Genomic DNA, 24464 nt, shown 5'->3' with positions numbered 1-24464 from the left:
CGTGCCTCCAAACAGTCTCACATTGTGTATCCACAGGAGGCGTTTAGGTACAGTATTGAGTGTAGGTCACCTGTATTTTGTAAGTGCTCAGAGCCCAATCACAATGACTGTACATGTGTAAACCTTTCTACAGAACTTTGGTCAACTAGTGTTTTCACAGGGTGCTACTTAAACTTACAATAATCAATCAAAGACAGATAAAAAATGTGCAGTTTGAGTGTAATGTGGAGTGGTTGAATGTCCTACAGTGGTATAATACTGAATAGTTGGTGAATTAGATGTATTTTTTCAATCTGGGAGTAATTTGTCCGAGAAAAAAAAAAGAGGGAAAAGCAGTCAAACCTTTCTACTGTCTAATTTCTGCAGTAGTGGATATTGGAACAGCAACATAGATTTCGAGAAGGCTTTTTTCTGTGTTTAATAATGGTCAGACTCAAAGAAAAGTATTATTTCTTTTACATTCAATTTTCCTACAATGCAGCATGAGTCAGTATTTCCCAAATATCTACAACAAAGGTAGTGAATAAAATGTTGTTATGACCAACAGTCATATTGGATTAAACTTCCCTAAAAGAGACTCAGAAAAGCTGTTACAGACTATCAGCCACCAAAATAGATACGACTGCTTCCAAAATGTCTCACTTGCTCACCAGTTAATGCACTGGTCTCCTATGGTGAGTAAATCGTTATTTCCAGCTCTGCCTTGGTGATAACTACACCCTGTCTGTCTGTCGGTCTGTCTGTCTGTCTGTCTGTCTGCCTGTCTATGACATGAAGGAACATTTGGTCCATGAGGTTTGCTTCCTATTTTAACTCTGAAAGCTTTAAACCATCGTAGATATAATTACCCTTCCCGCAATTACACCCAACTATGTCAGAGAGCCAGGAACAGCTCGGTTGCTATTTTCCCAATCACTGAGTCAGAGCACAAAGGTTGCTGACAGGAAATGCAAATCCAAGAAAAACAAGAAAAAGAAAAAGAAACATCCAAAAACTTTCATAGAATCTAATTTCCGATTCGTCCATCCATTCAAGGTCACTTAAAATACAGGCTGAATCAAACTTGGTAAGATGGTAGTAGATTAACACATATATACAGTATATAGATACAGTATTTCATATATTCAGTATTTCATTAACATACAATATCCTGTTGAATCAGTTTGCACTAACATTACAATTCACTCACAAGTCAGAGTGCTTTGAAAGTGTTATAACACTTGGCACATATCTAATACACACACAATAAAACGCCCATAAAATGTGTTAATCATTCGAGATAGAGATAACATTATTACAGTAGTTATTACAGGATGAGGGCAGAAATGTGTCGCCTCTTATGATCTATTATCTTATTATCGCTCTTATCTTATATTAAAAAAACATCATGATAGCCTTACTGTGGGCGAACAGGAATCCAAAGGGTGGGTCAGAAAGTTGTGCCATTTCTCATCAATCTTAGTATTTGAGGATAATGAAAAAACGAAAGCTGTTTTGCAATTGCAATCAGATTTTTTCAAGAGGGCTATAAAAACCCTTTTTAAAGGCGACTGTCAAATTGTTACTGCTATTTAAAGAAATTAAAAACTATGTGTTTGTAGGAAAGTAATGATGAAACAACACACTGCTTAGAAAATGATTGCTGTGTTGGATATGAACTCACAATGGATTGTTATTTGAGTGATAATGACATTAAAGGCTTTGAATCGTGAGCAGTGACCATGTATGTATGTTTCCAGTGGAAATAAAAGCCCCCACATAATCAGTGGAAACTCTACAGCTAATATAACTGCTGACTGTCAGAGATGTGTTCTATTGTACCCTGTTGGTTGAAGAGCTCAGATATAGAGATTTAAGTATAGAGGGAAGGGAAAAAAAGAAAGAGGAAGAAGGTGAGAGACATATAGAGTACAGCTGACCGCATGTGTTTTGCTTTTTTGTGTTTGTGTGGGGGGCAACGCACGCACCGCTGTTACACCATGGTGTTTTATTATTGCTGACATTTGCTGAGCTTGACGGAAACAAACACACAAACAACACACACACGCTGCTCTGAATTCACACGCTTTGAAGCAGCAGACACACTCTGGGTCTTCGGTTAGCTTCTGGTTTGAGAAAATATAGTTGAATGCTGAACTTTAGTGAATGCACTGAGCTGCTGCATTCCTATGTAAGATTATGTGTGCGTGCGTGTGTGTGGTCATACCTCTCTATGCAGGGGGGGGGGGTCACACAGGACAGAGGAGCCTCAATAATAGGACGTCTAGCAGAGAGACACAGAGAGAAGAGAAAGGCAATTTGAAAAGTCTTTTCAGTCTGGAGACAATATTGGTCAAAGGCTCTCTGGGGTCAGTTGTGTTCACACACTGAACACAACCAGTGGGAGACACACTCCCACATCTCTATACACTGGTAAGACTGGTTAAAAAGTTTCTCTGCTCACTGACAATCTAGGTTTAAAGCGGACCTATTGGCAGGATCTGTGACATCACAACTAGTTTGACAGCCATTGTGATGTGAAAAATTGCAGCCTTTAGTGCACATAGAATTTCCAGTGAAGCAGGAGACTTGTGTGCAGCAACTAAACTTTTGCATATACATTTTTTTTTTCAATGAGTGACGAGAAGGAGATGTCATTTTAAGAATTCTAAACTAGTTAAAAACCACATCAGATGCTAACTATTAGTACAAGCAGAGTATTTTTATGCGTTTTCAAACATGAAGATGTTTAACATCAACCAGAGTTTATGTTCGGCTGTACAGGTGTTAACAGGTTGCCTTGCTTTAAAGAGCCTAATTGGTGTTACTTGTGGTGTGAAAGTAGAATTCATCAGTTGCTGCTCTACGCACAAAATGTGTGGCTCATTTAAGGTTATTCACACTGAAAAATGAATCTATATTATCACTATTTCCCCTGTATTCTTTCTGTAGCAGCACACCACCACTGCAGAATTACAAGTGCCGCCCCTAAAAATTTCACACAATCATTAATATCAACAGTGACTAATGATTTTCACTTGAACACTCTGTGTCACTATGATAATATTATAATGTTATTGTGGAATTGTTTTGAGTCTTCCCTCTCCTCGTTCTTTAAAGCACATCTACATATAAGGTGCTGTTATAAGAGTAGCCAAGCTTCATTAAAGAATAGGGCAGTGCGTTAATGTGTGGGGTTGAGCGAGTGGCAGTAAAGTGAGGGTGAATGCGAGAAAAGATTAGCAGCAAGTTTTCAACGCGGCAGTAAATGTACAATACAGTACAGTGTGTCAGTTGATAAAAGCTGCAGCCTCTCAAGACAAAGAAAGGTCTCGTCTGTTGCTTCGAGGAGATTGTGCACGACTTCCAGTCTGCAGCCCCAAAGCTTTGGAAGAGTCTCCCAATAAGCATGAGGTGGATACTGTGGATTCATCATGTTTTAACTAGACACCTTTGTCTGCTCCCTTTGTATGTGATTGTTGTCTGTGAAAGGTGCTATATAAATAAACTTTACTTACTTACTTCCTCAACTGCTGAAAAAGTGAAGCGGGTTAGCCCTGAATCTTGGGTTAGGGTTAGGATTAGACAATGGGTTAGCCTAACCTGACCAGGCTCACTTATGGTGGACTGACCTTTACTGTCTAGATATTTTCATTTTAGTGTCAATCTCAGCTGCTCTTAAACTGAGAAATGTTTGGCTGCTGAGTCTTTCAAAGCAGTCAATCCAGAGCAAACACTGACCATACTGTATTTTACTTGACATGCAGTGTGTATTCTATAAAAGCTGGAAACAAGTCACAGCCAAGCTCCCCACTGAGAGCTTCTGTTCCAGCAGTCTCTGTGTAGCTGACAGATATTTAATAAGACAAGAAAATGTGGCAAAGCTCCAAGAAACTTCAACCCGAACAGAATATATCACGATTTAACGTCTCATTAAGATCTGTTCGACAAGATAGCAGTCTGCAGTAGAGTGGGCAACACTACCAATACAAAAGACTCAAGATATTGACCCACCAACACCAGTCTAAGTGAAGCTTTATGGATTTTATGACCACGAAACATGAGATGCATTATATTTCTGTGCATGTACTGCATATTAATGAAGCTAGAAACCTGCAGAGATGGGTGTCAACTACATTTGCTTGAGTATTGATAAAGAAGAAACTACAATAGATTGACTTATAGATACCACACACACACACACACAACTGATACATACTGATATTTTAGCATTCCAATGCTACAACAAAAGTCAACAGGATCTGATTACCAACCACGAATGGCTACAAGTGATCTCAATCGCTGCATTAAAAATTATTAACCTGTCGCTACATTTTCAAAAGTAGCAATAGCACTCGTGTGTCAGTGTGGCTGATGATTCAGACAAGATACTGAACTTAGGTATTTTTTGAGTATTGACTAAAGTGTGTCTGTAAAATGTGTACAGTAGTATCGAAGTATCGAAAACTGCCAGGTATTGGAAGTAGTTATTGATTGATTGGTCAGATTCTTAGTCTCGCTTACTCATTCTTTGACCATTTGTAACTGTTATTTGAATAAAGTCTGTTATTTAACACTGATTGGTTGAGCATCAGCAAAAGGTCCAACATTGTATTCCACAATCTCTGCTATTGGAAGAAGTATTGTTTCGGTATCTGTATGGAAACTTAAATATCATTGACACCAATATCGAAATCTAATTAAAGGATATCATGTTGATAATAAATAAGGTCAACTATGGTGCTCTGATATTTAAGTAGGGCACATATACATACACATAAGTAATCATGCATGAATACTGGTTGTTTGTGTGGGTGTGGTGTCATGTGTAGAAGTGGGGTGTTACATCAGTGCAGACCACCCAACCAGTGCACCTGTGTATTTACAGCCACCACACACACACACACACACACACACACACACACACACACACACACACACACACACACACACACACACAACAGAGATTGTGCTTATACAGGCCCAGCACCTGATCGGGACAAACAGTCCTGAAAACAAACACCCACACTGTCTTACCGCTCACAAACATCACTCTCTCTTTTGCACACATACACACACACACACCTGTTCGAAGGAGTCAGTCGCTTTCCGTCTAAAAACAGGCTCCAGATTACAAGCCTGTAGTTTCTGTATCCACACTGGACTCAGCGCTGTGTCCTGGAGGTGAATCCACAGACTTAACCCTGGAGAGTGGGGACCGACGAAGAGGCGATGACACCGTCGCAGAGACAGGCGTCAGACAGGCGAGCGGGCACTAAAGAGGGGCGAGAGGGTGTTTACCACCCTCTGTACACCACACACACACCATGCATGACACCACATTACCACTTGCAGCTGCTCTCTATGCTCAACGTCTGCCCTGACAGGACCTGACACTGTGTGTGTGTGTGTGTGTGTGTGTGTGTGTGTGTGTGTGTGTGTGTGTGTGTGTGTGTGTGTGTGTGTGTGTGTGTGTGTGCGTGTGCGTGTGCGTGTGTGTGTGCGACATGATATATATACAGTATGCTGCAACTTTAGACACCGACGTTGCTGGAATACCTGCGAGCTCCATTTATTTTCTAAACCGCCCTTTACTGTAACACACGAAACAGATGAGGCTCCTTTGCCAGAGCCACAAATCCTTCCAAAAGCTCTGCGGCGACTTTCTAAATTAATTTTAGGGGTTTTTAAGAAATTGAGAAACTTGGGACGTTTATGCTTCTTTGTGGGGGTTGGTTGCATTAGCGGTGGCTTGGCTCGGTCTAAAAGGTCCTAAAACATTTTAGACATAATTGATAAACTGTCATTTGCCGTAAAACAAAAAGCTGAAAAATTTCAGCTGAGGTTTGTACAGGAGGAGGAATGCAGTTTGTGTCCCTGCGGAATCAGATCTGGTCCAGAAGTGTACTCCAGTCTTCATATGATACTGAAATTATATGATGCAGTTTGTCTAGATGTCTATGTATTGATGGATTGGATACTTCTGAGTTTGACTAGAAGGCTTCAACCTGAACTGCTTCTAATTGTGTAGTAGTTGTAATTTTACTGTTGGTATCGATGCAAGACTCGGCAACTAATGATGTTTTTTCCAATTAAAACATTTCTTTGATTCATTGGTTCATAGATAGATGAAAAGGCAATGCTTAGCTCAAGAATGTAACCTAATTATATTGCTGCCATAGAAAAGGCAGTAAATCCACAAATGTGAGAAAACAAAACCAGCAAATATTTGACATATCTTACTAGTACAAACAAAGTAAGAAGTGGAAAGATAGTAGACGGAATTGCACAGAAATACCACGCTGAAATCTGTTGGTCTATAAAACCTGCGTTGATTAAACCCTGTAAGAAGAACTAAACTGATCAAAATCTAGATCCAACGAGGAGCAGGTTGAATCGAAAGCAAACCCCCCCCCCCACCTCCCCATCTCTCGCTCCTGCCCTCTGACCCCCGGCACTGGCATAGAGACAGCCCGGCCGACCCGGCTCGACCTTGAGGTTGTCACCAGGCAGGTAAAAACAGAAGCAACGCATCTCTGGTTACACATGTTTAAAAGATGGACGGCTAACATGCTAGAGCTGCTTAGAGAAGTTATGCAGAGGCTGTAGTGTGTTCTGAGTTGGAGGCACGGACGCTGGAGTCTGTTACACAAGTCCAAAAGGTTGTATCAAATCCAAAAGAAACTGTGCCTAAGCTTACCAAAACACACAATGGACATAAAACCAAGAATGAATTGACCAACTCCACACAAACTTGGCTCATGATGGTGTTTTTAAGTGATTCTCATTTCCTAGAATTGGGAAAACTTGCCTTGTTCAAACAGAAACAAACACTGCTAGAAAAAACACAGACCACTCATTCACTTCAATGGAAAGTCAATGAGTTCTGGCACAGTGGAGGACTTCGGCAAACAGTTGCAGGGTCATTCGGAGAAAAAAGTTAACCAGGTTCAACTTTAACCTCAACAAGAATCTACTACACTCATTCCTGGTTGGTTACTAGTATCTCTACTGGTGATGAAAACATTTGCTAGTACGATTACTTTACTGCGTGACAGTATTATGAGTCACTCTACAGTACAGTGTAGCATCTCATAAGCCTTAAAACCTCACAGATCTGTTACTCAAACTGGATTGTATTTCATCGCCTCACCGGTACCCGAAACAACACACCCACACATGTCAGACCCTGGAGGTGTTTTAACACTGTGACTGATTGTGACCAAAGACCCCCACGGCTGGAACCAAAGTAGACTAAACTGTACACGAGCCAGGTCCAAAGAAAGAGAGGAAGAAAATAAAGAGAGACGGAGCAATGCATAGACAGAGAAATAGGGAAACACAGTAAGGAAGTGAGATGAACTTAGAAGATGGGAGGAAACGCAACAAGAAAATCAAGATGTTCTTATGAGCCGGAAGGAAAGGGTGACAAAGTAACAGGAAGGCAAAAGAAAAAAACAAAGACATAATGAAGGAACTGAAAAGTAATCTGTACTGAAGATGAAAAAGAGAGAACATGACAGTGTAGAAATGTTCAATCAGCTGTAAATCAAACCTGCAGCTCTGTTGGTGATATCCTCTGTGCATTAATATAAAGAAAGTTCAGATGCACAAATTCAGTTCAACTCTTCACCACAACTAGGGTAACTAGGGCTGGGTATCGTTTAAAAGATTATGATACCAGTACCAATCCAGGTACTGTTAAAGTGATACTGATACTATACCCATCAGGTGAATAGAAGCATTAAATGACATAAATCACCACCAATCCTCCACATCTAAATGATTTGATTTTGTGTATTTTGAAAGTCTTCAAATTATTAATATTTAACACTTGTATTGATTGGCTGTGAGCAAGTCCATACAAATTGTCTTTTTAGTCGTATGTTCTAGCTCTGGGTGCAAAAAGGATCGACTGCAGGTATCGTTTGACTGGAGACGTTTCAATACTACTGTTAATTTATTTCGGTCGATACTTTAAAGTATCGAGTACCGATACCGAGCCCTAGCTGCAACTAACAATTATTATAATAATCGTTTATTAATTCAATTCTCTATTGATCATTTCGTCTCAAATAATGTCAGAAAAATAGTTTTTAAAAAATTAACGTTTTAATATCCCAGAGTCAAAGCTGATTTCCTCATGTGTCTCGATTTGTTCAACCAAAAGTCCAAAACCCAAAGATAACTGGTAATAATAATAATTATAATAATATTGGATGAGAGGGTGAAACCAGCTAAATCAATTAATCAGCAAATCAAAAACAATCCTCTGAATCAGGGTCTCAGCCACAGACCTAAATAAGTCTTTTTTATTTTGTCTTTTTCTTTTTCCTAGAGGAAGAAGTTTTCAAACACACACTATTATTATTCTGGCGCCGCAATCCAACTGTAATAATCCACTGATTTTGTACTGGATTTTGTCACCTAGCAGATCAATGAACACAGTATCAGTCCCCATAGAACACAATGTTACACAAACACACTGTTAAGTAATGACTTAGCTCTTTGTTTCAGGTTAACTAGCTCCACTATTACACTGTATTTTACTGCACAGCTCCAAACTATCTGAGCTTTAATTGAGGAGCTCTGTGAGTCCTCAGGAGTGTAGGAGGCCCGTTTAACTGCTCCTACATGCAACATAGGAATACTTATATTTCACTATAATTTAATTCTGCAGAAATTATATAAAGTAGAGGCTGGATAGGCATAACTGTTCATCTAATCATAGGTTTCACCCTCACCGCTATTATCTCCCCACCCACAGTGGAGACAGTAACACAATTTAGCAGTAAATCAACAACAACTACAATCTTTCTGTACACAACTGAATCACTCAGATGAGATGTTAGGAAGTGGGAGCAGTGAAGGAGCTTCTGCTCATATTCAGGTGAAGCATCAAGCTTATCAAAAAGCTTGTTGTGTATTGTTTAGACTACAGATGTGAGGGAGGGGAAATAGGGTTAATTCTCGTTTCCCCCTCTCATTTCGCCCGGTTAAAGATGTAAACAAATCGCCCACTAGTGAATTAAAGTACCCACTAAGCTTTATACTGTTGCTAGGTGGTAAAAAAAAAAAAAAAAATTGGGTCAGATCCCATCAGTGGGGTGATCCCTCTCTTTTTAGTTTCCTCCACAGGGAGCAACACTTTGGAAAAATATGCAACCTGCCTGCTCACACTATTTTTTAACATTCCACAGTGTTTCTGTGGAAGTCTAAACTGCCCTGTTGTGAGTCTTGACCATTATTTGAATGTTTGATCAGCAGTCGCAGGTGTAACAAAGACAATAATAAAGAGATGATCAGTTAGAATGATAATAGCAGAGATAAGAAACCCAGGTTGAGATTTAATAGGGATACAGATACATGAATACAAAATTAAATGCCCTTGTTGGATTACCAGTCATAAAACCAAAATGTAACTTTACCTTTGGAGCCGACTCTCTGTCTCTCTCTTTCAGTCGATCAACAGAAAATTACAGTAATCAGCAGCTGTTTTGATACTCATTACAGTCATTTTTCAAGCAGGAATGACAAGACACACTGATTCCAGCTTCTCAAATGTCAAGATTGTATGTTTTTGCTGTCATGTGTGATAGTAAATTGAATATCTGTGGGTTTTGGACTTTGGATAGATTTTTTTTAAAAGCTATTTGAATGTGCCCCAATGTACTGTGGGAAATTTGAGTGGGCTTTTTTTTCCTGACTCATTTATCAAAAATGTAACTAATCTTTAGTTACAGCCTGACTGTGGTGGTCAAACATTCAGTTATGTGATACAGGATGCAAAAAAAAATGTGTGAAAGCATTTTTAAACTGATGTATGAAGAACAATTTAAAATCATATAATTGGTTTTTGCATATATATGGAATAAACAACAAGAATACATCTGTTGTTTTTTTCTCTTTTCTTCTACTGACACCTGTTGATTGTGACTTGTCTTATATAAAGCATATCTACACTTTTGGATACTGTCTGTTATCATTATCAGTCATTCAAATCTCCTAGAGATGACCTTGTTTTTCCTCTTTTAACATGTGCACTTTATATGTGAACACATTTATAGGTGTGGGGGTGGAGGGTTGGAGGGTTGGGGTGGAGGGTTGGAGGGTTGGGGCTGTCAAATTCTGTTAGTGGCCAACAAAAAGTGCACAGGACAGCTCTGGTAACACCTTTATGACAGGCTGTAGTAATAAATCATTGCATCTGACCCCACAGGTCTAGATTTATGAGCTTTTAACAGTGGCATCCTTATGCTAACACTAATGCTATTTCCAGTCAGCTTGCTGCATTGTAACTGTACATAAATGCTGCTTCACTTTTATCACAGCTATTTCACATAACATTTTGTATGCCGTATTGAACATTAGGCATTAAAGATTCAAAAAAACTCTTAAGTCATGTTTCAGTGCGCCTGCAGGTTTGGCGATAGGCCAGGTAACGTAAAATTAGCAGATTTTTGAATGAAGACTGGGTATCCTCTCATACAGGAGAACAGTAACACTGATACGAGCTGAAGTCAAACACCAGTAGTAGTTTTGATTTGAAAAGTGGGCTTAGCAGTTACAATACACACGGGAGGGAGGGTTTGGACAAAGTTGTACAAGTTTACAATATTAAAAACATATTCAAATCTGGACTCTCGTTCATTTCAAATAGACTTGAGTCAGAGCTACTTAGGTCTGACTAACTTTACTTCTGGGAAGCTGTGTGACATCTGAGCGGCCATATTGCAGAAAAAGTTTAACTCCCTGTTCACCTTGTTCCCCCGAATGAATGTGGTCTTGAAATAGCTCAGTCTTAGGGGGAAACCTGCCATTAAAAGTCAGGTTTAAGTCGACCAAAACTTACATTGACACTTCATTTAAACGGTTATATTCGCTGACAGACTGTGTGAGACAAGCTCTACTCACCGGGACTATTTTCGGCAGGTATTCGTGGCCAAATACCAACATCAACACTGAAGCGTGCGGCACCGACTGCAACTCTAACACAGTTTTTTCTTCACTCTTGGAATATCCGCTTCCTGTTCTTCTTTTTATCTTTTTCTTTTTCTTTTTACCTTGTATTTTTTTATATCTTAAATGATATGGTCCCGGTCCCGTTATTTATTTCCTTGGTGAGCCATGTTTCACACCCTCCATACCCGCCTGCCGCCGCCACCGCCGCTGCTACCGAAAGTCACTCCTCTCTCTCCGTCAGTCCAGCCCCTTCCTCGGCTCGATGCTCACACAAAACCCATTCATAACTCAGTTGACTTCATGATAACATGTGTGTAATATGGCATTCCCCCTGATTATACAGTAATAGTCTATTTTACTTCACACAGGAGGGATGAATGTTTTATTCACTGTTATAATTTATAACTGCGAACGTTTTCTCTCAGCTACTAACTGGCACCGGTTGATCATCTCCGGTAAGAGCTGTTCAAATGTGAAAGTAACATCATTAAAGGATAAGTTCACACTTTTTCAAGTGTGTCTTAAAACAACGGTCAGGTGTCCATATGAACAGTAATCGCTGTAATCACTCCTACTGTTCATACTGACTATTACAAGATCCACTTTCAAAAGTGCTTTCAGTGTGGGGCCAAAAGTGTGTCCATGAAGTCCTTTACTGCAAAAATGCATTTAAAAGATCATTTGAAACTTATATGAGGATTCAGCAGTCTGAGTTGGTCATATCAAATGGATATCTGCCACATTTACAGTCTTTTTAGCATCAAATTCCCTCTTTGTGTTTCCTTGGACAGTGTTTCACTGCTGAGCTGTGGTGGAAGTAGTAGAATTACTGATAGAAAGACTGGTTTGACTCATTTGGACGGCTGAAGCTTGTTATTAGCTTCAGATCACCTTTTAAATGCATTTTTTTCATAGAACTGACTGTGGATTTTTGTCTCCAACCCTTACATTGTAAGTGCATTATGCAGGGATCTGCTATTGGTCAGTATGAACACGAGGAATGATAACAGCAAGAAAAGAAAAAATTACCTAAATACAGTTTTGATGTACTTTCTAAGATAGACTGTCGCCTGTGGTAGAAAGCATTCCACCACTTCAGTATAACAAGTATACTGAAGTGGTGGAAGAAGTTGCAGTGTGTGGGATTTAGTGATATCTAGTGGTGAAGTTGCAGATTGCAACCAACTGAATACCCCCTCTACACCTAGCAAGCCTGTAGGAGAACTTTAGATGGACAGAAAACTTGCAAAAAGCGCAAAAAAGCCGTCTCTAGAGCCAGTGTTTGGTTTGTCTGTTCTGGGCAACTGCAGAAACTTGATAGTGCAACATAACAGGACCTGTTCCCTAAGTAGATATTAAGAGCTCATTTTAAGGTAACAAAAACACGATTCATATTTTCAGATGATTACATTTTTTAGATTAAACTATTCAACAGTATGAAAATCAAGCACCACCTTAAAAAAGTCTGCTTAAATAATAAGTGTAAAAATTATAGGGAGTATTTTCAATAAAATGTACCTTTACTATTTGTGCTATACTAACCGCTCTGACTTTTTAGATACTCAGTATTTGCTGCCAGCTGACCAGTTTCATCTCTACATGCAGGACTACAACAGCTGATTATAATATCAATGGTGGAAAAAGTATCCAGATCTACAATATTTGACTTAAGTAAAAGTACCAAAGTGTAAAAATACTCCATTCCAAGTCAAAGTACTTAACTCACATTTGCACATGCCACAAAATTTTACTTTTGTATTTCAATTAAATGTATTTAGTTACATTCCACAACTGTATATTATAATAGCTGTTATTCCTCAATTGTAGGTAATGATTAGTTGTGGTCCTTACTTGGAGAAGCTGTAACATTCCAGCCACTTTGCCAGTTAATCTCTTTCACCCTGTATTGTATTTGTCAAACCTTCATTCTCCAGAGGTTGTGAAATTCACCAGCCCCATGTGATTAAACTACACTCTCGCACCACAATGCCCCTGTACTTTCCAGTGTTTTAGGAAGATTTGAGTGAAAATGAATCATCGACCAAATTACGTAGGCAACCAAATTTAGAGATTAATTGGCTAGTTGACTGAAATTTGAAAGTAATTACTCGATTACCACATGTCATGTTGATGTTCAGTACCACCCTCTCCATCCCCCACTAAGAACATCTGTAAAAAGTTTGCTGTATTTATTCCAAATACTGCAATTCATTTTTTGACTGTAAAGTGAAGATCACATTGGGTTTGATTCTTTTTTTATTTAGCTTTTTATTGGCAGCCATGGGATTTACAAAAGGCAATTTCAAATGTTTCACAGCAATTAATGATAAAAATAAACAAACCACGATAAAAAACTAGCAATGTCCTATCAAGTTTGATTCTTTACTATATGTTAACAGACAACTTTACAGACAGAACAGGTGACAAGAGGAAGAGGGGTTAGGAAATTGTGGAAAAATGATGCAACCCATTGCTTGCATATGAGGACCAGATGTTTTCCAACATATCCCGTGACCAAACAATTTCCCCTCAAATCCATGTGTGTGCAAGCACGAGCTGATTCCCTGTTGTAATTGAATTTCATACATAATTTCATCACTTGCATGCAGATACACTGAATATCAAAGCATTACTGGTATAGGATCATTTTTACATATATTGTACACTAAAACAACAGTACAACGTAATTAGGTATTGTTCTTACATCGGGCAAATACTTTTTTAAGTCAGAGTAGCATCTAGTAATGAATAATAAAATAAAAAAAATTGAAATGGAATGGAATCCAATAGTAAGTGAAAAACCCTTCTGAAAGTATCAGTAAATGTATTCATTCATAATAATTACATTGTCAATTAAATTTCATTTCTCTAACATGTCTGCAGTATGAGTTTTTAATATTATAGTGTGTTGTGCTGTGCAAAACTCAGTCATGTTTTGCACAACACAAATCTAGCAACAGGAGATTTTTTTGCTAAACAACCAAATTTTTAAACCAATGAGTCAGCCTAACCCCAATACATAACAAACATGTATACATACCAACAAAGGACTGGAAGTATGTAAACGTACTTCCCTGCCTCATGTAAAAGGGGAAATCCCATTCAGCGTCATGTTTACGCTGCAGAGTTAATGCAATTCAGAGCGCAAGTGATGCAAACAGTAGTAGATAAAAACGCTGCACAAAGAAATCACTGCAGTGTGGAGCTCAGATTTTTACACTGCAGAGACTGAATCATTTTTTCATCGAAGACGATTCAGAGTTGGATTTCTTCTGGAAAACAGCGTGACAATGTGGATGTTTGCTCTTCAGGTGGTTGTAATCTTTGTTTTACTGCAGGTATGTAAACATTTATTATTGTAAATTAACATGGCGCTATGTTTATAGTGCATCCTTGTAAATTGAAAATTATACAGATTTTATTTTTTTTATTGCACCTGTCAAACATAGGCAATTTACGGTGCTTTACAAAAAAGGCAAATATATGCATTGGGCAAATATTAAAAAGTAAATGAAGGAGAAAATAAAATAAGTTATCATAAAATGAAGTGAAATAAAATTATAATAAAGAATACTCCATATGGATTACAGTTTATGTGTGGTTACAGTGCATCAAAAATTTCCCCAAATTTTTAAAAGGAAACATTGTCAAAGATAGCGGAGCAGGTGGACCCAAATGCAGAGACTGAGGGGGGAAAACAAGGCTGTAGAAAACAGTCGACCAAAGGTGCCTGAGCTGAGCAAAAACTAAATGCATGCCTGACCTGGGCTGAACAGAGGATCCAACAAAATTGAACTGCAAACCAAGACTTAAATACAGACAGAACTAATAAGTCGATGGGGAACTGGGAACACAAGGGCAGGCTAGGAGGACACTGGGGACAGAGCAGGGCTGACAAGACTAATACATGACAGGTGTGAAGGCTGGGGGGGAAAAAAACACTGAGGGCAGGGCTATTGAACCTGATGCAGGGCAGGTGTGTGTGGGGGGAACACTAAAGGGAAACAGAGAAAACCAAAAACCAAAATCCAGAAAACACACTCTTACGCAACCCAGTATACATTGAACCGTCCAAGAAAAACCCATGAACATAAACCCAAGTAAACATCAGCTAACAAATAATGCAATGCAGTTCTTCAAACAACCCAAATGTAAATAAGTAAAACTAAATGACCCAAAGGAACTGATCAACAGAAGTATAACCCCAGAAACCAAGTAAACAAACACAGTCTAGAAGCAGTCCAAAAACCATGAGTTTTTGATTTAGTTCTCTATATTTATTTGTCTGTTTGTTCAAATATTAGTGTTGTCTCGTGTCTCAAAACATAAGAAAAGAGTACCATCCAATGATTAGAGGCAAAAGCATTCTTCTTGTGCAATTATCTATTTTTTATTTTATTTGAGGATGTTTCCATTAACAAACATTGAAAAAAAGATTGGACAGATGATGATACACAAATGTAATTTTTATTTAACAATACGGATTAAGTGGTAACTGCAATGAAGAAATCCACTTTAATAAAACATTTTTATTTTTCCACTTGCAGGTGCCAGGCTGCTTCTCATCATGCCTCATAATGGGCTCTGTGGCCAACTGTGCCTTCAAAAACCTCCGCTGGGTTCCTGCTCTGCCTCCCAACATCACCCACCTGTACCTGGGGATGAACCGCATTGGGGAGATCAATGCTACCTCTCTGTCAGGCCTCGAGGAGCTACAGGAGCTGGACCTCGGGCAGCAGTATTCACTACTCAGGATTAGGAACAACGCCTTTATCAGACAAAGACAACTGAAGAGGCTGGTGCTTGGCTATAATGTCGGCCTTCAGCTAGAGCCACAAGCCTTTGCAGGACTGTCCAATTTGCAGAGTCTCTACCTGGATTACTGTTCACTTCAAGAGTCCATCCTGAAGGAGAAGTATTTGGAGCCACTGTCCTCCTTGGAGACTCTCAATCTTTTTGGAAACAAGATAAAGAGACTCCAGCCTTCAATGTTCTTTTCAAACATGACTCATTTGAAAAATCTGAATCTCAAGCTGAACAAAATTGACAAAATATGCGAGTCTGATCTGGTTGGTTTCCAGGGGAAGCATTTCCAGGTACTGAATTTGGACTCTGTCCACCTTAAGGACATGGCTAGTGAAAGCTTTGACTGGCAGAAATGTGGGAACCCTTTCAGAGGAATGTCCTTTCAGACCCTTGACTTGTCCTACAATGGGTTCAGCGTGAAGAAATCAAAGCAGTTTTTCAGAGCCATCAAGGGTACTAAGATCTCCCATCTCAGACTGTCAGGGCCCATGGGTAAAGGATTTTCATTTAACAATCTCCCTGATCCAGACCACAGCACTTTTGAAGGCCTGAGGAACAGTTCAGTCCTCACTTTGGATCTGTCTAAAAACAAGATATTTGCATTGCAACAAGGGGTTTTTAGTCCACTTAAAGATGTTGCAATCATTGACGTTTCCCAAAACACAGTAAATCAGATACACAGAAATGCCTTTGAAGGTCTTCAGAGACATTTAAAAATGCTCAACATGTCACATAACCTGCTTGGGGAAATCTATTCCCACACATTTGCTTCTCTAACAAACCTGCAAGTGTTAGATTTGTCTTACAATCACATTGGTGCACTGGGATATGGCTCATTTCGTGGACTTCCCAAACTGAAAGCGTTATATCTAACTGGAAACTCACTGCGAGAACTTGGTTTCCCTGCATCTCTACCAAACTTAGATTATCTCCAGTTGAATGACAATAAATTGATGCCCTCATCTGTGAACAGTATCACACGTTTTGCCACTAATATCATTCATTTGAACATTCAGGACAACAGATTAACAAACTTGGGAGATGTTTACACCTTCTTGACTCAGCTGAAACGCCTCCAGCGTCTCTTCTATGGAGGAAACCCAATCAGGTGGTGCACACTCAGCAGAAAAGTTTCAGAAATTGGTTTGAATAATTTGCATGCCCTGGATCTTCATGGCAGCAATCTGCAGTCCATTTGGTCAAAAGAGAAATGCCTAGATCTGTTTGACAATCTTGGGCATTTGATCGGTCTCAACTTGAGCTTCAACGCCTTACAGTCTCTTCCTCAAGGCATTTTCAAGGATCTCACCTCCCTCTTGGAAATAGACCTTTCATCCAACACCCTGACATATCTCCAGCCTGACATGTTCCCACAAAGTCTTGAAGTTCTCAACCTCTCCAACAACTTCATAGCCTCCCCCGACCCCGTTGTTTTCCGCTCTCTCAGCGTCCTCAACCTAAAAATGAACCGATTCCACTGTGACCCAAACCTAAAGAGTTTTCTGACTTGGGTGAAAGACACAAACGTAACATTTATGAATCCTGTTGCAGAGCTCAGATGTGAATTTCCTTCTGGTTTCTATAACGTTCCTCTCTTAGATTACTCTTCTCAGTTTACAAAGCAGTGACAGCACTTGAAGTGAGCAAATGTGTATTTCACTTATTAACGGAATGGTGTATTACTGCCACATATTGTTGATTTAGGGTGTGCACTCTATGGTCAGTTAATCACATTGTGTGCCCAAGTTTTCTTGTCTTTTTGACCACTCAAAGCACTTACAGCACACTACATGTCACATTCACCCATTCACACACATTCATACACTGATAACATGGTCTACCACTCAGGGTGCCAACCTGCCCATCAGATGGAGACTAATATTCACCCACATTCATACACTGTTGGTACAGCCATCGGGAGCAATTTCAGGTTAAGTATCCTGCCCAAGGACACATCAACATGTGGACTGGAGGAGCTGGGAATTGAAGCCCTGATCTTCTGATTGGTTGTCGACCGCTCTTATATCCTCTTACGCAGTTCTGTCTGAGCATCGACAACATTTGGAGCAGGTGGCATCAAAGGACAAGATTAGATATAGATGATAGATTAGATTAGATTCAATCAGATGAGGTTTTGTTAACATTTTTTGCATGGTTGGTTTGTGCTGAAGTTCACTGACCTAATAAAGGACCTTATAAACCTTACTACAAAATTGTGTGTGTGTGTGTGTGTGTGTGTGTGTGTGTGTGTGTGTGTGTGTGTGTGTGTGTGTGTGTGTGTGTGTGTGTGTGTGTGTGTGTGTGTGTGTCCCTTTTACAACAAGCTGATTGAGCTCCAAAGTTATCCATGTAGAAAGCTTTTATAAATAAAATAAAATATGGCACCCTTTTTAGAATGGGGGTAAATCCTGCTTCTGCCAACACATGCTGGATCGAGTCCCCATGATCCAGAACAAGAACATATAAGTAATAAATAAATGAATGAATAATTGGATGGATGGATAAAATAGTAGGCCTAGGTTGGCTGACAGTTTTGAGACAGCAGGACATGCTGGTAAGATGTCTGGTGTGTCCCAAGAATGATCATTATGGTCACCAGTAGATAATGCTTCTTTTAAATAAGCCAAAAAGGTTGGGAAATACTGATTTAAAAATACTCCTCTTTTAAATTGTGACTGAAGGTGCATCACAGACAATGTTTTCATTCTCTGTAGCCTAAACCATTTTTTCTCCCCGATTTGTTTGCCTGAGTTAATAGTTAACTTGTGAAAAAGACAAGAACAAAGGAGACAAACCAAGTCAACATAATTAGATATAAACAAATTTGCTGTTTTCTTGACCAAAATAATATTCATAGTACCATAGACAACCATACCATAGACATACATTTGTACAGCTAGAGGCAACAACTTGTGACTAATATGAAAGACAAACACGTTTTCAGCACATTATGATCCCAATGTTTTTATCCTGTCGCAAGTAAGTGTTTCAATGCCTTGCAATTCTGTATTTTACCAATTAAAATAATGTTACCTTCTAATTGCTACAGAAGCTTCTTGATGAGGAATTTGTCTCCTCTTCCAGCAGAGGGCAGCATCAGCTCAGTAAGCAACTCCTGACTTGCTGGGATGCTCTTCTGTCAACAGCAGTGCAGCATTCATTTGCATAATCTGATGGTTTAGAGAGAAACGGGGAATCTCCTTGCAGCTGGTGAAAATGGGTAATCTCATAAAACCATATTTTATTCACAATAGAACATAGAATACATATCAAATGTTGAAAGTGAGACATTTTACTGTTTCATGAAAAATATTAGCTCATTTTGAATTTGATGGCAGCAACACGTCTCAAATCATCTGAGAACTGACGAGACCAGTTGCTGGAGTTTTTGGAGAGGAATGTTGTCCCATTCTTGTCTGATATAGGATTCTAGCTGCTCAACAGTCCCGGGTCTCCTTTGAGCGAGCATATGTTGCTCTAAAACCTGTGTGTACCTTTCAGCATTGATGGTGCCTTTCCAGATGTGCAAGCTGCACATGCCATAGACACTAATGCACTCCTATACCATCAGAGATGTAGGCTTTTTGACTGAGCACTGATAACAAACCAGATGGTGCCCCTCCTCTTTAGTCTGGAGTATGCAGCGTCCATGATTTCCAAAAACAATTTCAAATTTCAATTAATCCGACCACAGAACAGTGTTCCACTTTGCCTCAGTCCATTTTTGATTTCTGGAAGTGTTCCTGAGCCCATGCAGTGATTTCCATTACAGAATCATGTCTGTTTATAATGCATTGCCGCCTGAGGGCCCAAAGATCAACCCAGCCATACAATATAGATTTTCAGCCATGTCCCTTGCGCACAGAGATTTCTCCAAACAAACCCAGATGATAAAAGCTAACTATGACTACTATGAGAGAGAGTTCAATGGCAACTTGAATAAATGTAGCCTAATGTTTTGTGTCCCTGTTACTTACCAGTACCTCTGCTGTCTGTCCCTCATCATGACCAGCCTGTGGATGCTGATCAGGTTCAACTTCTACCTGCTCCTCAACACTTTTGCTGGACGATTCAGTCCTTTGGCTGACGTCTAGGACTACATTACTGCTGCTGGAAGTTACAGCAGCCAAAAAGCTCTGTGAGTCTGGAGAGACTTGGCTTTCTTTTCTTTTAACTTTTCCCATCCAGTTTGCCATTATTACTGCATTGAATGATTCACTCTCACTTGTATACTTGGCAAACAAATTATCGTATTAGCGCCCCCTGTCTGACTCTTGGTGAACCAGGCAGGTCGACCCGCAAAAGAACATTCCAGAACTGTGCACTTTTTTTTTTTGTACAGTTAAAAACATTTAGCCATGTGTTTCAGCTTCTGTCAAAGATAGCTTCCGGTCTAAGCCTTCAAAATAAAACATTTGTTGAAAATAGACCCGTTAATGCTGTATGTTGTACAGAAAGATGATTGTGTGTTGATCAGAAATATTTCGGGACACTAGTTGCTGTGATGTTTCAGTAGTTACAGACCAAACTGATGTTGAAGCGTGATGTGCAAAAGGGTGATTTTGATTATGTTTACGATATGTTAATCCATAAACAGATGTTTAAGGTAAAGGTCGTATTTCCCTGCTTTATTCTCTACCACAGAATAGTGGGTGTTATTCGTAGTTGGTTTCATATTTCCGGCAAGGACAACAATGATAGGTTGACACATCCTATGTCAAGGAAAGGAGGGAGTATTTGAAGGAGGAAAGAGAGTTATAGCCGCATTATCAAGCTGTATGCCTGTTTATTGCCACAGTGCCACAGAGGATACTTCAGAGTTAAGTAAGTAAGTTTTAATAGGCTTTCTTATGTCTAAGAGTGTCTGAACAATAACTATAATGCTGTACTTGCTATGCATTTTTAATATGACATCTCCCGACGCGTCTGATGCGCCATTTAATCCGCCAGTGATTTCATGGCGATACACTCAGGTGGGGGGAGGGGTTCTCTCCATAGACATATATACATATATAGATATATATGTCTATGTTTCTCCCTACTATATACATTAGGTAAATGACTTAATGCGAAGTACTACTTTATGCATGGCATGATCATATATCAAGTCAAGAGCTTTCAGCCAATCTGCCTCCCGCCTTTGGAACTCTCTCCCACCAGACATTTGCACTTCTGACTCCGTTTCCACCTTGAAATCCCGCCTGAATTGAAAACGCACCTATTCAGAGTGGCATACTCTGTCTCACACTAACTATGCAATCACGTTCTTGTTTATTTATTGTACTGATGCACTTTATAGTCACATTCATATTTATTTCTTTATCTCTGCACTAAATGTTACCTGATTTATATTGTTTGATGTACTGTTGTTGGGTTTTATGTGCCTTGTAAGGTGTCCTTGAGTGCGTTGAAAGGGGCCTTTAAATAAAATGCATTATTATTATTATTATTATTATTATTATTATTATTATTATTATTATTATTATTATATATGATGTTGTTGGCGTTGAGCTGGAGTCCCTGACATTAGTGGCAGAAAAAACAGTTTAAACCAGTTGCGGTCAGTAATGGAATGTGAACTCGCCAACCCCTGTATAGAACTTTTTTTTCCCCTCCCCCCCAGCCCCCCACATTTTTCTTCTTTTTTTCTTCCCCCCACACTTTTTTTTCCTTCTTCTTTTTTTCTTTTTTTCTTCAAAACTTTTAGTACATAACTTTAACTGGACATAGGAGCATGTTAGGGCATGTTCAACGGACAAGTGGAGGAGGCCGAGGCCCTTCCTCCTCAGGGCCATCCAGCTTTATAACTCCACTATGTAGGAGAGGGATGACTGACTTTTCTTCTTTTTGGACGGACTGACTGTACGCAGTGGCGGTTCTAGCTTGAATGACGCCCTGTCTTTTTGTCTTTCCACAGATACTCAACAAAATGGGCCACATGCTGAGCTCATACGTCAAAACTGCTAATATTTGCAGATGGGTTAAAATTAGCATCAGGTGGAGGGAAAAATATAGGGATTTTGTTAGGGCTGATATCAGTAGAATAACAAAGGTTGGAAGCCTTTTTTATTGGAACGATGCAGAATTCTGCATCGCAAAGGGAAGTGATGGCACTGAAGTCTTCCTCGGGCTTAGAACTGATGGCACTGAAGTGGCAATAAAAAGGATTTCTAAACTAAACAACTATCAGTGTCTTAAGCACGAGGAACACATTCTGAGACTTCCAGGGTTAGATTATCCATGTATCACACGATACATTGAGTTTGTTGAGGATGAGCAGTTTGGTTATCTTTGTGTTCAACTGTTTGAACACACACTAGATGAATACATCAGGGTTTGTCCAGAGTACCAGCTATAAAACATTGTGCGCTCCATCCTCAAATCTCTGAAAGTACTTCATGATCAGAGAGTTTTCCACTGGGATCTCAAGCCACAGAATTTTTGGATTGGTAAGACAAGTTAATAAATAAACATTTAAATTCTGAAAGTGTATAACAACATTTTAATTGATTTTGTTAACTGTCTTTTTCCCCACTGGTTCTGCTTTTCATTATCTTGCAGATGTTACCGGACGGATGCGGTTGGCTGGTTTTGGCTTATGTCGCTGGTCACCTGATGAAGAAACAACCTTGTACACAGGCCGCTCAGAAGCAAAAGACTGGATGGCCAACGAGACTTTGACCGGAGAAGACAACGGACCGCTTAACTGGAGCACTGATATACAGGTTAGTTTTTCTGCTTTACAATTTTGTATCATTGATTACCAATGTAATCAATGATTATGTAATTGATTAAACTGTTCTGCTCTCTCTTAAGGGCGCCGGGATGCTGATTGATTATGTGCTCTCCAGAGGACAACATCAATTTCATATCAGTATTCATAAAAGGACGTACAATTTGGACCAGGATTTTAAAGGTGTGCTTGCTAAGGACCTTATTGAGTGGATGACTGACCCCAATCCAAACAACAGACCTGGAGTGCAAAGCTGCTTGAACCATCCCTTCCTCTGGTCCCCTAAAAAGTGAAGTCTCTTTCATCATTTACAATGAATTCAGATCAATTAAACAGTTTTCTTACAATCATTTTTAATCAGACTTTTTCTTCAATTTGCTGAGTTTTTCTTTAACATAGTTCCATAGTAATTTTATTATACTATTTTTCAATAAATATGATATCACTAAAATATTTCAGTTGCTTAAATGTCTTAAAAGTCTTAAATGTACACATTTTTTTCAGGAAACGCGAGTTCTTGATAAATATTGGGAAGAGGGAAGAGGTGGCAATGTTTAAAAAAGCCTCCCAGGACTCAATTTCTTCACTGGAAGCATATGCAGCAGATGGATACTGTTTGTTTCACTCACCTGTTCCTGTTTAGTTATTTCCCCATGTCTATATAGGGTTTGGTTTTCAGTTCAGTCTTTGTCTGAGTCTCTGTGTTGTTTTGCACAGTGTTTAATCGTTGTGGTTTTCCTGTGAGTTAGTTCCTGTTGTGTGTTCTTTGCTGCCCATGTGGCCTGAGTTATTTAGTTGTTTTCTCCTGAGGTGGCCAATAAAGTGCCCGTTTTCCAAGATTGTCTGCTGTTTGGGTCCACCTGCTACACATCCGTGACAGAAGACTCGGACCAAATTATGGACCCAGTGGACAAAAACACGTTCTGAGGAAACCGCCTGGCTCTGGGAGGACCTCAGAGCTTTATGAGGGGGACCAGAGCCAGGCCCCAACTGCCTCACCACCTGGTCAAGCCCAAGTCAAGCCTCAATCAGTGCTTCAGCCCCAGATGCCACACTACCGGGTCAAGCCTCAGCCAGAGCCTCATCCCCAGATGCCTCGCTGCTGGGTCAAACCTCAACCAGAACCTCAGCCCCAGAGGCCTCGCTGCCTGGTCGGGCAGCCAGTGCCGCAGGCCCAGCCACCTATTTTCCCGACAGATGTGCAACCATCTCCTGTTCCTGCTGGCGTGTGGCTACCCCCTCTCTTGGCTGGCGTCCAGCTACCCCCTGTCCCTGCTGACGTGCGGCAATCCCCTGCTCCTGCTGGCATGTGGCTACCCCCTGCTCCTGCTGGTGTGCGGCTACTCCCTGTTCCGGCTGGCGTGCAGCAACCCCTTGCTCCTGTTCCTGCTGGCGTGCAGTAACCCTCGGTCTCGGCCACTGCTCCTGATCCTGCTGGCGTGCAGCAACCCCCGGCCTCTGCCTTTCCTGACGAGCAGCAACCCCGGGCTCCGGCCCGTGCCTCTGCTGACGAGCAACCACTCATGGCTCCGGCCTCGGCCTTTCCTGACGAGCAGCCACCCCCTGCACCAGCCGCTTCCGCTGCTGACCAGCAGCCACCCTCGGCCTCTGCCGCTGCTGACCAGCAGCCACCCCTGGCGCCTGAGCTCCTTGTGGTCCAACTCCCTAATCCTCTTCGGCCTAGTGTGTTAATAAGTGGTCTGGGTCGCCGGCTTCCAGTTGGGGCCCATTTCTGCCTCTGCCTTCGCCGAAGGCCTCCGGAGAGTTCCCGTCTCCGCTTCTGCCCCCGTCGACGGCCTCCGGAGAGGTCTCGTCTCTGTCTCTGCCTTCGCCGACGGCCTCCGGAGAGGTCCGGCCTCAAGTTCTGTCTTCGTCGTCAACTCCACAGGGGTCCGCCTTCGCGGACAGCCTCCTTCCCAGCATCCCAACTGTGTTTTTTTCTGTGGTGTTTTGCACGGTGTTTAGTCGTCATGTTTTTCCTGTG

At 40.4% G+C, this 24464-nt stretch overlaps 2 protein-coding genes across 9 annotated transcripts in view; one reads left to right on the top strand and one right to left on the bottom strand.

Moving 5' to 3' along the window:
- Positions 1 to 11159, bottom strand: part of dtnba (dystrobrevin, beta a) — a 30512-nt gene extending 19353 nt beyond the window's left edge. For 6 of the 8 annotated variants that reach the window (XR_009927325.1, XR_009927326.1, XR_009927327.1 and 3 more), the window contains exons 1-3: positions 10894 to 11159; positions 5065 to 5254; positions 2207 to 2263 (exon numbers count right to left, since the gene is read on the bottom strand). The gene's annotated coding sequence lies outside the window, so the exon portion shown is untranslated. The remainder of the gene's footprint in view (positions 1 to 2206; positions 2264 to 5064; positions 5255 to 10893) is intronic. The other 2 variants (XM_062437826.1, XM_062437827.1) reach the window with 2 other exon arrangements.
- Positions 11160 to 14152: 2993 nt separating this feature from the next.
- On the top strand, positions 14153 to 17375 carry LOC133998078 (toll-like receptor 5). The gene is made up of 2 exons (XM_062437824.1): positions 14153 to 14279; positions 15489 to 17375. Exons 1-2 carry the CDS (start codon positions 14232 to 14234, stop codon positions 17373 to 17375), a joined length of 1935 nt encoding a protein of 644 aa, XP_062293808.1. The 5' UTR covers positions 14153 to 14231.
- Positions 17376 to 24464: the final 7089 nt, after the last annotated feature.

This window comes from Scomber scombrus, chromosome 17 (assembly GCF_963691925.1).
Source record: "Scomber scombrus chromosome 17, fScoSco1.1, whole genome shotgun sequence".
In the NCBI taxonomy this organism is placed as follows: Eukaryota; Metazoa; Chordata; class Actinopteri; order Scombriformes; family Scombridae; genus Scomber; species Scomber scombrus.
This window is presented reverse-complemented; position numbering and strand designations above follow the sequence as displayed.